Source organism: Rhipicephalus sanguineus, chromosome 8, assembly GCF_013339695.2.
Source record: "Rhipicephalus sanguineus isolate Rsan-2018 chromosome 8, BIME_Rsan_1.4, whole genome shotgun sequence".
NCBI classification, from domain to species: domain Eukaryota; kingdom Metazoa; phylum Arthropoda; class Arachnida; order Ixodida; family Ixodidae; genus Rhipicephalus; species Rhipicephalus sanguineus.
In genome coordinates, this window is record NC_051183.1 from 31,347,642 (window position 1) to 31,361,178 (window position 13,537).

A 13,537-nucleotide genomic window follows, 5' to 3' on the forward strand; every position below is an offset into this window, starting at 1 on the left:
GGTTAAGACACATTCCTCATTCATTACACCATTCATGTATATTGCACAGGCTACTGTTAAGGTCGTTGTAATCGTCATTGGAAGCGATTTCTTTAAACAAAACACAATCATCTGCAAACAATCTTATTTCTACACTAGGGTGGATAACATCAACAATATCATTGATATACAATAGAAAAAGCAAAGGGCCTAACACACTGCCCTGTGGTACGCCAGATGTGACCGGAAGACAGCCTGAATGTTGACCCCCTACATCAACGTACTGTTTGCGTTTATTTAGATATGCGGAAATCTAGGAAACATATATTTCTGGTATACCTATTGTTCTAAGTTTAAAAATCAGTTTATTATGAGCAACTTTATCGAAAGCTTTACAGATATCTAAGAAGAGCATATCTATCCTACCGTGTCTATCGAAGGTAAATGCAAGAGAATGAAACATTGAGACGAGTTGAGTTACGGTTGATAATCCTTTCCGAAAGCCATGTTGATGTTTGGTCAATATTGAGCGCTCTTCGAGGAAGGTGGTTATACTAGTAGCTATGATGTGTTCGATAAGTTTGCAACATTGCGAAGTTAGGGAAATAGGACGGTAATTTCCTAGTGCTAAGCGGTCGCCCTTTTTAAAGATTGGCACGATTCGGGCTGTCCTCCAGTCACTGGGCAGTTGGGAAGATAACAAAGAAGAGCGAAAAATAATAACTAAAAATTTTGCAACAGCTAAAGCACATCGTCGTAGGAATACGTTCGGTATGTTATCACGACCGCACAATGCTTTGGTTTTCAAATTTAGCAACATAGATACCACACCAGGATAAGAAATAAAAAGTGCGTCGGCATAAGGAAATGCTGTCGCGTTACATGCACAATTGAATTCGGAAGTGTTGAACACACTTTGGAAATATTGATTGAAATGCCGGGCAATAATCCTCTGATCCGTCACGTTGGTTTCCTCGACAGATATTTGCGATACTGGTTTTTTTTTTTCTTTTCGCTGATAAAATGCCAGAATTTATTGGGGTCGCTTGCAATAAAGTTAGGTAATGAAGTTTTAAAGTAGTATTCTCTCGAGATCTGCACAGCTTGAGCGAAGCTGTTTTGCGCATCACATACCAAATTAGCCGGTGCGTGTCTTTTTTTCAGTCGCTTAACTTTCCGTTTCATCTGAATAATGCTGCGAGTTATCCAAGGTGTTTGCCTGTTAACTTTTTTACTCTTAGATGGCACAAACTTATCTAAGCAAAAACAACACATTTCTTTGAATCGAGTCCAGAGTACGCTGACATCTGCATCGTCAAAATCGGTAAGGCATGTTCCATATGCTGAATTATGTCTGCATCGTTAGCCCTGGAAAAGTCTTTAAAGTAACGAAGTAACGGATTTTTACGGCTTGTTACTGGAACTAATGAAAATGAAACGCACACAAAGTTATGATCACAGGGCCCTTGCCCTACCTCTACAGTATATTCAGAGAAATTGCGGTCTAGAAATACAAGATATAATATTGAGGCGGAATCACCCTGTACGCGGGTAGGTACGTCAACTACTTGCAACAGGTCATGCATAAGCATAATATCAAATACAATGTTAATATTTTTTGAAGCGTTAATACCGGCACCAAGGCGCTCCCAGTCTACTCCAGGTACGTTCAGGTCGCCAATCAATAAGACCTTTTTGCTCTCAAATTTAGCCACGTAATTTTTCACTGTGCTAAGGTATTCTGGAGTGACATCCGGCGGTCTGTAAAGCCCAATTACAGCAAAACTATGACCCCAGCATGCAGTTCTGATACATAGGCATTCTATGTCATCAAGCTCGTCCAATAAAACAGCATCGATACATTTTTTTACCAATATAGCTACCCCTCCTCCACTTGTGCGTCTGTCTTTACGAAAAACAGTCTAGGATGGAGGGAAAACGTCATCATCGGGCAAATACTCATGCAGCCAAGTCTCGGTAACAACCGTGATGTGTGGATCGTGTTGCAACACAAGTACTTGAAACGCACAGTTTTGTTCACAATACTTCGGGTATTAATATTTAGAAGCCTTAACTGCTTGCTACATGGCGGTGGAGTAGGTCATGTGTGTGTCTTGGAAGAATGACGGTCTTCTGCCTTCACTCTCCTGTTTTGTAATTTATCCCAATGAAATGTTTCTTTATCAACTATAAGGCTGTCATGAACTAAGAATACTGTTTTTCCTTGCTGCTTTTCGCTCTTAGCACTATCCCACAGTAACTTCCGCTTCTTGAGCGTCGACTGCAAATAATCGTTCTGAATAGACACTTTTGATCCCTTAAGCTTTTTGGCATTTTCTAACAGTACTTTTTTTTCATTGAAATTTTGAACGCGCAGGATGATGGGCCTTTTACCGGTTTTTTTGCCTAGTCGGTGAGTGCGTCCGATGGAATCACATTTCACACCAAGCTTTTCTGTAAATATTTCCTTCACTACTTTTTCCTTCAGGGTTGCATCGGTTTCATTAGGGCATTCGGTAATCCCGTGAATAATCAAGTTTGACCATCTACCATGGTCTTCGAGGTCGGTAAGCTTTCTATTTTGGAAGTTTACAATGCGTTCCAGTGACTGCAACGTATTTTCCACCTTTTCACTGTTTACAGGAGTACTGCGTTCCTGGGAATCCTTTTGTGCTGAAATGAAATCGTGTACCATATTTCTTAATTCAATAAACTGTTTCTTCAGTTCTAGCACATCATGAAGTTTAGTTTGGCCGTTTATCACTTCTTCATAAAGTTCTTTCTGTGTGGGGCCAGGGTTTGTTTCCACATCACCGCATAAGATCAAACGACAAGCAAGAAAACACTCATATGCTATATTCCGACAACGCCGGGGCCACGGCAGAACCACGATACAACTACAATCACTGCGAAACGAGCTCAGGCTGTAACTAACCTGCACAAGGCAGAACATAGACGCGAGTGCCATGGTCGTGCCGGGTCCGCCCTGCACACGAGGGTCGAAGGCTTGCGGTGCTCCTTTTATAGCGGTGTCCACCGATGAAGTGGCTCCGCGCTGCGCATCGGTAGCTACCCATAGGCGGCCTCCTGCGCTGTGAGTAGTTGGTTGCGCTGTCGTGCTTGCCATATCATTCAGTGATAATGGCTCCGGACGATGACGCATTGGCATCCGCTGGTCGGCATCGGTGATGCAAAGTTTGCTGATTCGCATGTGGTCAGCTGTTGTGAATATGGCGAATCCGAGAATGCCCTGCACAAGGCAGAACATAGACGTGAGTGCCATGGTCGTGCCGGGTCCGCTGTGCCCACCTTTCTTTCTTTTTATGTTATGCTCCACACTTTCCCTCCTCATTTCTCTCCTCCTCACTATCACATGGAGCCCCGGCTGCAGCGGCAGCATTTTTGATGGAGGCTGAAATGTTTCAGGCACGTGTATGTAGATTTAGGTGCATGTTAAGGAACCCCAAGTGGTTGGTCGTTATTTCCAGAGCCCTCCACTATGGCGTCCCTCATAATCATATCGTAGTTGTGGGACCTAAAACCCAAACAATTATTATTTTGAGTGTCCTCCTCAGCCTCACTTCCCTTTCCCACCTCCTTGCTATACTATACTATACAAGGCTATGCTATGCTCTGCTAGCATGCCTGGATAGCCGAGGTGTTAGGAAGCAAACTTCACAAAGAAGCACTGAAACAATCTTGTCAAAGCTGTAGGGCTGCTTAAAGCGTCAGTTTATTTTTCAAATAACTCCTAAGCAAACGACGCGCACAACTGGTGAATGTATCTGCAATTTCAACTACGCGGCTTTTTTGTATTCTCATTCAGGGCAAACGCGGACGCCCTGTTATTGTTGAGTCCAAGGAAACATGCCGAGAAACTGCCAGTTCTTTTTTTTCAAAGCTAATTCTGGTCTTAGTGAAAACTGTAGCATTTTGCAGCGAAGCTGTATACCTCTCGCTGTTTAGAAATTTTGTGTAGTAAGCACAAAACTCCAATGGCGCATATGGGCCAATGTGCCACAGAAATTGGGAAAATTCCACTACTCACGACAAACGTTCGCGTGCTTCCCTGCAAGCATTTACGCGGGCTGCTTGCGTTTTCACCCCGGGCGCTGAGGAAGGGCATTTGGAGAAGTGACAGATGAGCCGACGAACGCAGCGTAGCGAAGGAAAGAGCGAAACGAGCAAACGCGTGTAACTCCACTAGCGCTCGCTCTGGACTTGTGCACAACTGCAACGCCACAACTAAATATCGACAACTGGGTGATTTAGGGGCCCTTTACCAATGGAAGGCCAACGGCATATTTTGCATTGGAATCAGGCATAGATCATAGAGCTCAGTATTCGTTTGAATAAAGAAAACCACAAAAGATGTATGAAAACTGCATGATGGATAATAAGGCACCTGTTAATAGAGCGAACACACTCCCACGCGTTCCGGGTAAAGATTAGGTTGCAGCTGCTTAGAAATTCACACGAGGGCTTCCAATGACGTCAAACGACCCTTCCTTCTCATCGTGTGTGTTTCCTGCTTTCATATACGAAAAGAAGACCCGACTATCAACTTATCTAGTTCGTTCTAAGAATACCATGGGAAGACCATGAAAATTAAAGACACCAGGAGACCGGCGTGAATACAATGCTCGACGAAAAGAACAAATTTGTTTTGCTAGAAATGGTCACGAAACCAATCACGGTCTACCACAGCGACCACAAAGCGATTATCGCTACCATCATTACAAAGTAATAATGACACATACCCCTACCAGCATGTGTGGTGTTTGATACAGCTTTGCTCGACATTCACGTTCGCAGGGTGGGATGGAGGCCAGTTTTTTTCAGTTTCGTTGATGTAAATGTCTATTTCTCGGGCCATTTGTATGTCAAATTTTTACGGAGCCTCCTCAGTTTCAGTTTCAGTTTCAGTTTATTGCAATTGAGATTACAATGATCGGTACAAAAAGATATGCAGACGAGGGTCCCAAAATCAGTGACTGCAAACGGGACCCTCGGTTAAATATACACAAAGAGAAGATGTACAGTAAAAACAGGGGAAAAAATATAGGATACAATTCAAAAGAAAAAAAAACATCAAAAAGTAACGCAAGTCAACTGTAGCATAAAGAAACATCAAACAATCAACGTTATACACCGAGAAATGGTCAGAATGAAAGCAAAAAAAGCTATCAGTGAAAGTGTTTATAGAGAATATAAAGCTTTAATTCATGCCTAAATGTGTTTAAAGAAGTCAGCTGTTTAAGTTCTAATGGAAGGTCATTCCAAATTTTAAGCGATGAAAAAGATGATGCCATTTTACCATAATTGGTGTTACATCAAGGAAGAAGAAAATTAGGATTGTGCGCAAACCTAGTGCAGTTATTATTGGTACGCAATCTGCCATCAATATATACATAAGGTAAACGATTATGCAGTAATTTAAAAAAGAGAATACATGAATGATATTTAAACAAACCAGAAATTGGTAAAATAGAGTTATTTAGCAGAAGTGTGCAAGCATTCGATTGCAATGGACTATTAGTGATGATACGAATAGCCATGTTCTGTAAATGTTGAATAGATGAGAGGTGAACATTGTACGTGTTTCCCCATGAAGTGATCCCATAAGTAATATGACTATGAATGAACGCAAAGTATAATGATAATAAAGCCTGTAGTGGAAAATAAGTTCGTGCTTTTATTAATGCTCTTATGCCAAAAGCATAAGCAAGTGATGTTATTTGGGGCAGGACCGCTCCAGAAAGAACCAGACAGCACGCCAGTGCACAAACACACGTCCCACTTATATTGCACCCTTCACGCATGGACAAAAAACATACATTAAGACATTGCTAACAAAAAGCACGCGGACTAAACTCAATGAATAAATAGAACGTCCGGCCTACAGTTCGGTCGTCGGGGTAGTCGCCTGGGCCGTCGTTGCTTCCCCGTCGGCACCTTTCAGTGGCGAAGACGTGGTTGCGGCGCCGTCACCTGCCGTGACGAAGTCGGAAGACGCAGGGTCGCCGCGTCGGACTCCAGCGGTTCTGCGAAGAACTGGAGCCGACGACACACGGGTTCCGGCGGCAGGGAGTTGTGCCCTTGAGCACGAACAGTACGCCTGGGAAGCCCACGCCAGCCCTCCTGGAACACCGGGGCAACGGCAGGTTCAGGAACCCGGCGTCAGCTCTCCAAGACCAGCGGGGCACGGGCAGGTTCAGGCACCCGGCGTCAGCTCTCCTAGACCAGTCGTCTAGCGGAGGCTGAGCTCTGGTGGCCGGGGTCGTACCTGGTGGCCGGGGTCGCTCTGGTGGCCGGGGTCGCGACGTGGCCGGGGTCGTACCTATGGGCCAGACGCCCAACGAGGTAGTCCTGCCTCGAACGACGCACCTCGCGCACTGCCGAAGGCACGGGCCACGCACCCTCGAGGCCGCGCCTCACGAGCTGTCGTCTTCCTCGTCGGCCCCGCACGGCACATACACATCACATCCACTTCGCCACCGCACGGCACACTGTTGTCATTTTTAGTTTCGGTTTCGCGTCCGCACAGCACATATTATGACATCACCCCCTTTTCCGAGAAAGTTGTTTGCAACTATTCTACTACAAATGCGCGGGCGAAACGAATGGTCACTGCACTGCACGGTCACTGTACGATCCCTGCCATGCACTGCACTGCACTTAGGGGTCGCAGGTACATAAAAGCGAAATGTTCACAGACGACTGCTTACAGTTCGGTTGGAACACTACTGTACAAGTAGGTTTGCTATGTTCGCAACTGGGAGTCAACTAGTTCACGACTGAGGGCGAGTAGTCTTAGAACCACGAGGCTACCTGAACGGCAGTTATGCGCGACTCAGGTAGTCGGCTCCGACATTGTCACAACCCTTTATGTAATGAACTGAAAATGAATACTCCTGCATAAGGAGACTCCACCTCAACACTCTGTTGTTCACGTGTTTGGCGGAATTTAAATACTGTAGCGGCTGGTGGTCTGACTGAATGACAAAAGGTTTGCCATAGAGGTAAATATGAAATTTTTGCACTGCCCAAACAAGTGCTAGGCATTCCCGTTCGATTGTTGAATAACGGGTTTCTCGGGGCAATAAATTACAACTTGCGTAAGCAACTGGGTGCAGCACTTGGTCCTTTCCCATCTGGAGCAATACTGCGCCCAGGCTTGTATTGGAGGCATCTGTGCGAAGAACGAACTCCTTCGAGAGGTCGGGAGCAAGGAGGATGGGAGCATCACCGAGCTTCTTCTTGAGTGCCGTAAACGCTTCCTCTTGAATTGCGCCCCATGAAACAGTGTGGCTTTGTCCCTTTCTTGTTAGGTCCGTCAGCGGCTTGGTCAGTTCGGCGTAGTTAGGTATAAACTTCCTGTAATAGCCGGTCAAGCCAAGAAACGACTGCACTGCTTTCTTGGTCGTAGGTCGTTTTGCGGCAAGAATCTTGTCGAGCGTTTTGAGAAGCGGTTCAACTGTAGTCTCCCCGATTCGATGTCCTAAGAATGATATGCTTCGCTCTCCTATTTCACATTTCCTTGGTTTTATGGTGAGGTGAGCTTGGTTAATTCGTTCAAAAACTTGTCTGAGGGTGTCGATGTGCTCTTGCCAAGTATCGGTCGCAATGATGACATCGTCGAAATAATGGTGAACGTTGTCGACACCACCCAGTACTGATCTCATAAGGCGCGCGAAGACTGCTGGCGCCGTTTTAATGCCAAAAGGCATGTAGAGGAAGTGATAAAGTCCAGACATGCTGGAGAAAGCAGTTTTTTCACGACTCTTGGGACCCATCGGTACTTGCCAGTACCCTTTCGTGAAATCAAATTTGGAGAAAAACTTCTTTTGTCCAACAAGTGCAAGAACTACATCGATGCGTGGTATTGGCTCGCAGTCGGGGACCAGAATCTTGTTCAATTCCCTGAAGTCTATGCACAACCGAATCGTGTTGTCCGGTTTCTTGACCACGACAATGGGAGCGTGGTACGGTGACTGAGACCGCTCAATAATACCGAGTTTCAGCATCTCTTGCACTTCTTTTTCTACGCTTTCTTGTAAGGCAAGGGGGATGGGGTACTGCGGAACATGCACAGGCTTATCGGAGGTCAGACGCAGCGAACACTCCACGAGTGCTGTTTTGCCTGGCAAGTCAGAAAAAATGTCCGCATACTCTTGAAAAAGTGCTTGCACATTCTGAACTTGTTCAGCAGTGAGGTGTGGTGATAGCTTGACATCCGTGCTGAACTGCGTGCGATACAAGCTCAATATGGGCGTTTGTTTGACTTCGTCTTCGCGGAGATTTTCCTGGACCTCTGCAACAACTGACACCTGTTGTGGTTCCGTAGATTCGCGCTCTTCGTATTTTTTTAGCATGTTGATATGAAAAATCTTGTTTTTCCCGGACACATCGATGACGTAGTCAACATCGTTTATCCGTTCGATGACCTGGAACGGCCCTTTCCACTGCATTAACAGCTTGTTGGAGTCAGTCGGCAGCAGAATTAAAACCTTGTTGCCTGGGCATAGTTTTCTAGGGCGATTTTTCCTGTCATAGTAGGTTTTTTGCTTCGCACGAGCCTTCTCCAGCTGTTCATGTGCTATCTTGCAAGTCTCCTCTAGGCGATTGCGCAAATCAAAGACATAGGTGTAAGTCGTCCGCGTTTCTGCGTCTAGCCCCTCATTTGTCCACAGTTCTCTCAGCACGGTTAGCGGTCCTCGGACGTGGCGGCCGTAAATGAGTTGAAACGGAGAGAACCCGAGGCTTGCCTGTGGGACTTCCCTATATGCAAATAGCAGTGGAGCAAGGTACCTGTCCCAAGATCGAGGTCTCTCTTGGCACATTCTCTTTAGCATTGTCTTGAGGGTGCCATTGAACTTCTCCACGAGACCGTTCGCCATCGCATGATATGGGGTCGTCTTTAGCATCTTCACGGAGAGAAGCCTGCTAACCTCTTTCATTAATTCTGAGGTGAAACTTGCCCCTTGGTCAGTTACCATTTCCTTTGGCAAGCCGATGCGGGAGAAAATCTCGACGAGTGCTTCCGCAACGTGAACTGCATCGATTGCGGGCAATGCTACAGCCTCAGGGTAACGAGTAGCAAAATCGATGAGTGTCAAAACGTATCGGTTCCCACGGTCCGATCTTGGTGAAAATGGGCCGATTAAATCAACCGCGACCCTTTCAAAAGGTGTCCGGATAAGAGGCATGTTGCCTAGTGGCGCGACTCCAACTTTTCCTTTAGGGGTAGTTCTCTGGCACTTGTCGCAAGACTTGACAAAGCGCTTGACGTCCCCATTCAAATCAGGCCAATAAAATTCTTCCAGGACCCGATCAGTAGTTCTTCTGATGCCTTGGTGTCCCGCCATGATACTTGCATGAGCGATGTCCAGTATACCGACCCGGAACACTTTCGGAGTGACCATTTGTTTAAAGGTTCTTCCAGTGGCAAGGCGGTAGCGTCGATAAAGTAATCCTTTATCTTCAATGAACTCATAACTGTGACCCTTTCCCGATTTGAACTCTTTGTTCACTTTAGCAAAGACAGATTTTAGGGTCGGGTCCTTTCGCTGCTCCTCGACGAGTTGCGCTCTGGTAACGTCAGGTAAGAAAGTTGTTGACACGTACAAAGGCTTGATCTTGTCTTGGCCTTGTTGTTTGGCTTCGGCTTTTGCCACGCTTGAAGAGACAGTGGTTGAGGTGACAGGGGACTTGGTCGGGTGTGCTTGCGCCGGTAACTCATCCACCTGGGTACGAGCCGCCTGCTTCCAGTCAGAGTCCGGATCGTACGGTCCTCTGACGCCTGGAAGATTTCCCAGCACAAGGTCATATAGGGGTCGATCCATACAAGCCACTTTCAGCATCCCTGTGAAGTACGGCGTGTGGACTTGTACAACAGCTTCCGGGAGATGGCTAGTTGATCCGTCTAGGAGAACGACGTCGATGTTCTTGCCTGTGAGGCACACATCAGGAACGAGCTCTCGTCGGACGATTGCCGTGTTGCATCCCGTATCACGTAGTACTCGAACCTCTCTTCCTAGCAGTAGACCTCCGACCACTGGCATCCCGTCGACCAGGAAACGTACTGCACCCTGCATGTTGTCGTCGTCGTGGTGACTTGCGCAAGGAATCTTCCCTCCTGGACGCTTGGATGCCTTTCTAGCTGCAGTCCGGGCAGATTCGGATTCAGTAAATGCGCACGACGAACTCGGCTTGTGGTCCCCATGCTGGTTTCGGCAGGTTTCTGTTACGTGTCCCGTTTTTCCGCACAACTTGCACTTTAGCATCTGCTTAGGTGGATTGCGGCAGTCAGGAGCTAAATGTCCGAAACGATTGCAAAGGATACACTTGAGTTGCGTTTTACGCGACGCTTCGGTAGGCTTTCCACCGGACTCTTTCGCGGGGTCAGGACCTTTTCCTAGATTAGTCAAATTCTGCGCCTCAAGGAAGCGATCCGTCAAATTAGCGAGCTCATCTAGTGACTTGCACTCTCGCTCTTTCAAGAAAACAACCAGCTTTGGATGGCAACAACGCAAGAATTGCTCAGAGATTACGTGATCCCTTAGATCTTCGTAGGTTTTCGATACGTTTGCCATGTCTATCCAATGGTCAAAATAGCTGGCAATTCTTGCTGCTAACTGTCTGCCAGTTTCACCATCTGCTGCTCGTGCTTTCCTAAACTTCTCTTGGTAGCCTTGAGCCGTGAACTGAAATCTCTGCAGTAGAGCTTTCTTTACTTTCTGATAGTCAAGGGAATCGGCGGCAGTCATTCGGCCTATCACGGTTAACGCGTCACCCGTTAGGCACATGCTTACAGCGAGACCCCATTTTTCTTGCGGCCAATCCTGTCCTGTGGCTACGCGCTCGAATCGCTGCAGATAGGCGTGCAAATCATCGCGTTTCTCGTCAAATAAAGGCAGTAACTTCTGCGGATTGAGAGGCGAGGAGTTGCTGGGCGCAGTCAAAGCGTCATTCGCTGCTACGGGCATATTCTGAGCTCCTTCCTGAAGCTTGAGCTTTAGCTGCAGAATTTCGCGTTGCCTTTCGTCAGCTTCTTTGGCTGCCTCTCGTTCTGCAGCTCTCTCATCCCTTAGTTTAGCCTGTTGGGCCTCAATCCACTTGTTAAGCTCTGCACCCGAGAACCCTAGTTGGACCCCTATAGCGGCGAGTTTTTCCAAGTCCATGGTGCAGTTTGAACGTGTGTCTGTCTCGAGCGAAACTGTCTTCTTTCACTGGTTTAACGAGCGGATCCTGGCAGGCTCGCCAGTTTGTGATGTTATTTGGGGCAGGACCGCTCCAGAAAGAACCAGACAGCACGCCAGTGCACAAACACACGTCCCACTTATATTGCACCCTTCACGCATGGACAAAAAACATACATTAAGACATTGCTAACAAAAAGCACGCGGACTAAACTCAATGAATAAATAGAACGTCCGGCCTACAGTTCGGTCGTCGGGGTAGTCGCCTGGGCCGTCGTTGCTTCCCCGTCGGCACCTTTCAGTGGCGAAGACGTGGTTGCGGCGCCGTCACCTGCCGTGACGAAGTCGGAAGACGCAGGGTCGCCGCGTCGGACTCCAGCGGTTCTGCGAAGAACTGGAGCCGACGACACACGGGTTCCGGCGGCAGGGAGTTGTGCCCTTGAGCACGAACAGTACGCCTGGGAAGCCCACGCCAGCCCTCCTGGAACACCGGGGCAACGGCAGGTTCAGGAACCCGGCGTCAGCTCTCCAAGACCAGCGGGGCACGGGCAGGTTCAGGCACCCGGCGTCAGCTCTCCTAGACCAGTCGTCTAGCGGAGGCTGAGCTCTGGTGGCCGGGGTCGTACCTGGTGGCCGGGGTCGCTCTGGTGGCCGGGGTCGCGACGTGGCCGGGGTCGTACCTATGGGCCAGACGCCCAACGAGGTAGTCCTGCCTCGAACGACGCACCTCGCGCACTGCCGAAGGCACGGGCCACGCACCCTCGAGGCCGCGCCTCACGAGCTGTCGTCTTCCTCGTCGGCCCCGCACGGCACATACACATCACATCCACTTCGCCACCGCACGGCACACTGTTGTCATTTTTAGTTTCGGTTTCGCGTCCGCACAGCACATATTATGACAATGACTATGAATGAACGCAAAGTATAATGATAATAAAGCCTGTAGTGGAAAATAAGTTCGTGCTTTTATTAATGCTCTTATGCCAAAAGCAGTTTTTTGCTTAATGAACGCAATGTGGTGGGTAAATTTCAAATTTAAATCTAATTTTATTCCAAGAAATGATACACAGTTTGTCGCAGTTATTAAATGATTGTTGACAGTTACTTGAGGTACACATGACAACAACCTATGATTAGATTTAAATAACATGAACTGAGATTTTATAGGGTTTAAAATGAGATGATTTGTCTTACACCACTCAACGACTCTTTCTAGTTCATTGTTTAGTTTAAACAGTAAGGAAGTTGTGGACGTGGTGGGAATCGTTGCGCATTCAATCGGACGAACAAAGGAAGGAAGGACAGAGTAAACGGAAAGAGCGCAAACTATCAACTGGCTTTATTCATTTGGTCGCTGCATATATATGCACTTTTTATCACACGTCCCAAATAAAACGAAAGAAGGGGAGAAGAAAAGAGGAGGAAACATGTCAAGGATACCTCACGTCAAAAACAAAAGCTGCGCAGAAAATTGCTTTCTGCGCTATACAGAGCAACAGAAGTGTCACTCACGCAGTTGTCGCCTAATTCCTTAATATAAAAAGCTTCTAACAGCTCACGACCCACTCTCTCCTTGCTCCTTCCTAGAATTTTTACCTTTTTTAAGCCCGGCTCACACCCCATGCACGAGCTGCAATGCGCGGGCAAGTTCGCTCCTTCTCTTCTCGTAATCGACGCAGCATGTTCCCCAACGCGCTCATTCACGCAGCGCCCTGTTTGGCCCACGTAAGAACGTCCGCACGTGAGAGGAATTTGGTACACCACTCCTGTGGCACATTTCAAGAACGTTTCGGCATGCTTTTTACCGCAGCCGCTTCGCCGTTCCCACCACGAATTTCCACCATTCCCACCACGAACATGCACCAACTCGCCCAGCAAGAAGTTCTTCTAAAATAGAAGTTATGGACGTATCAGCCACGGAAATAGTAGTGTCATCTGCATATAAAACAGTGTTTGAGAGCTCAAGATAATCGGGTAAATCGTTAATATATATACAAAACAACAAGGGACCCAATATTGAGCCCTGAGGTACGCCTTGATTAAAAAGTTTTGATTCAGAAAATACTCCACCAACATAGACTGATTGTTCTTGATTATATAAGTAACTTTGCGCACTTTTTATGTAAGTAACAATGCGCACTTTTTCACCTGCCCTTGCATTCTGGAGCGTGAAGGTCCACTGAACAGTGTGTAAAGTGGTCATCTGGAACTCGTTCATTCAAATTGCACATTAGGGCCAAAGAACCTAGCTTTAGTTGTTTGGGCAGCGGCTAAACAGCAAAACGTATCCATAAATTCGCGGCTGTTTGTCTGAAAGACAGTTGCAAGCCAGCGTGCGTCCTTGTCGTCTTTGTGCC

The 13,537-nt window shown here is 47.1% G+C and overlaps 1 protein-coding gene across 1 annotated transcript; it reads right to left on the reverse strand.

Moving 5' to 3' along the window:
- Positions 1-6,229: 6,229 nt before the first annotated feature.
- Positions 6,230-10,076, reverse strand: LOC119403128 (uncharacterized). The gene is made up of 2 exons (XM_037670076.2): positions 7,098-10,076; positions 6,230-6,319 (listed from the first exon to the last, which is right to left on the reverse strand). The coding sequence occupies exons 1-2, from the start codon at positions 10,074-10,076 to the stop codon at positions 6,230-6,232; spliced, it is 3,069 nt and encodes a 1,022-aa protein (XP_037526004.2).
- Positions 10,077-13,537: the final 3,461 nt, after the last annotated feature.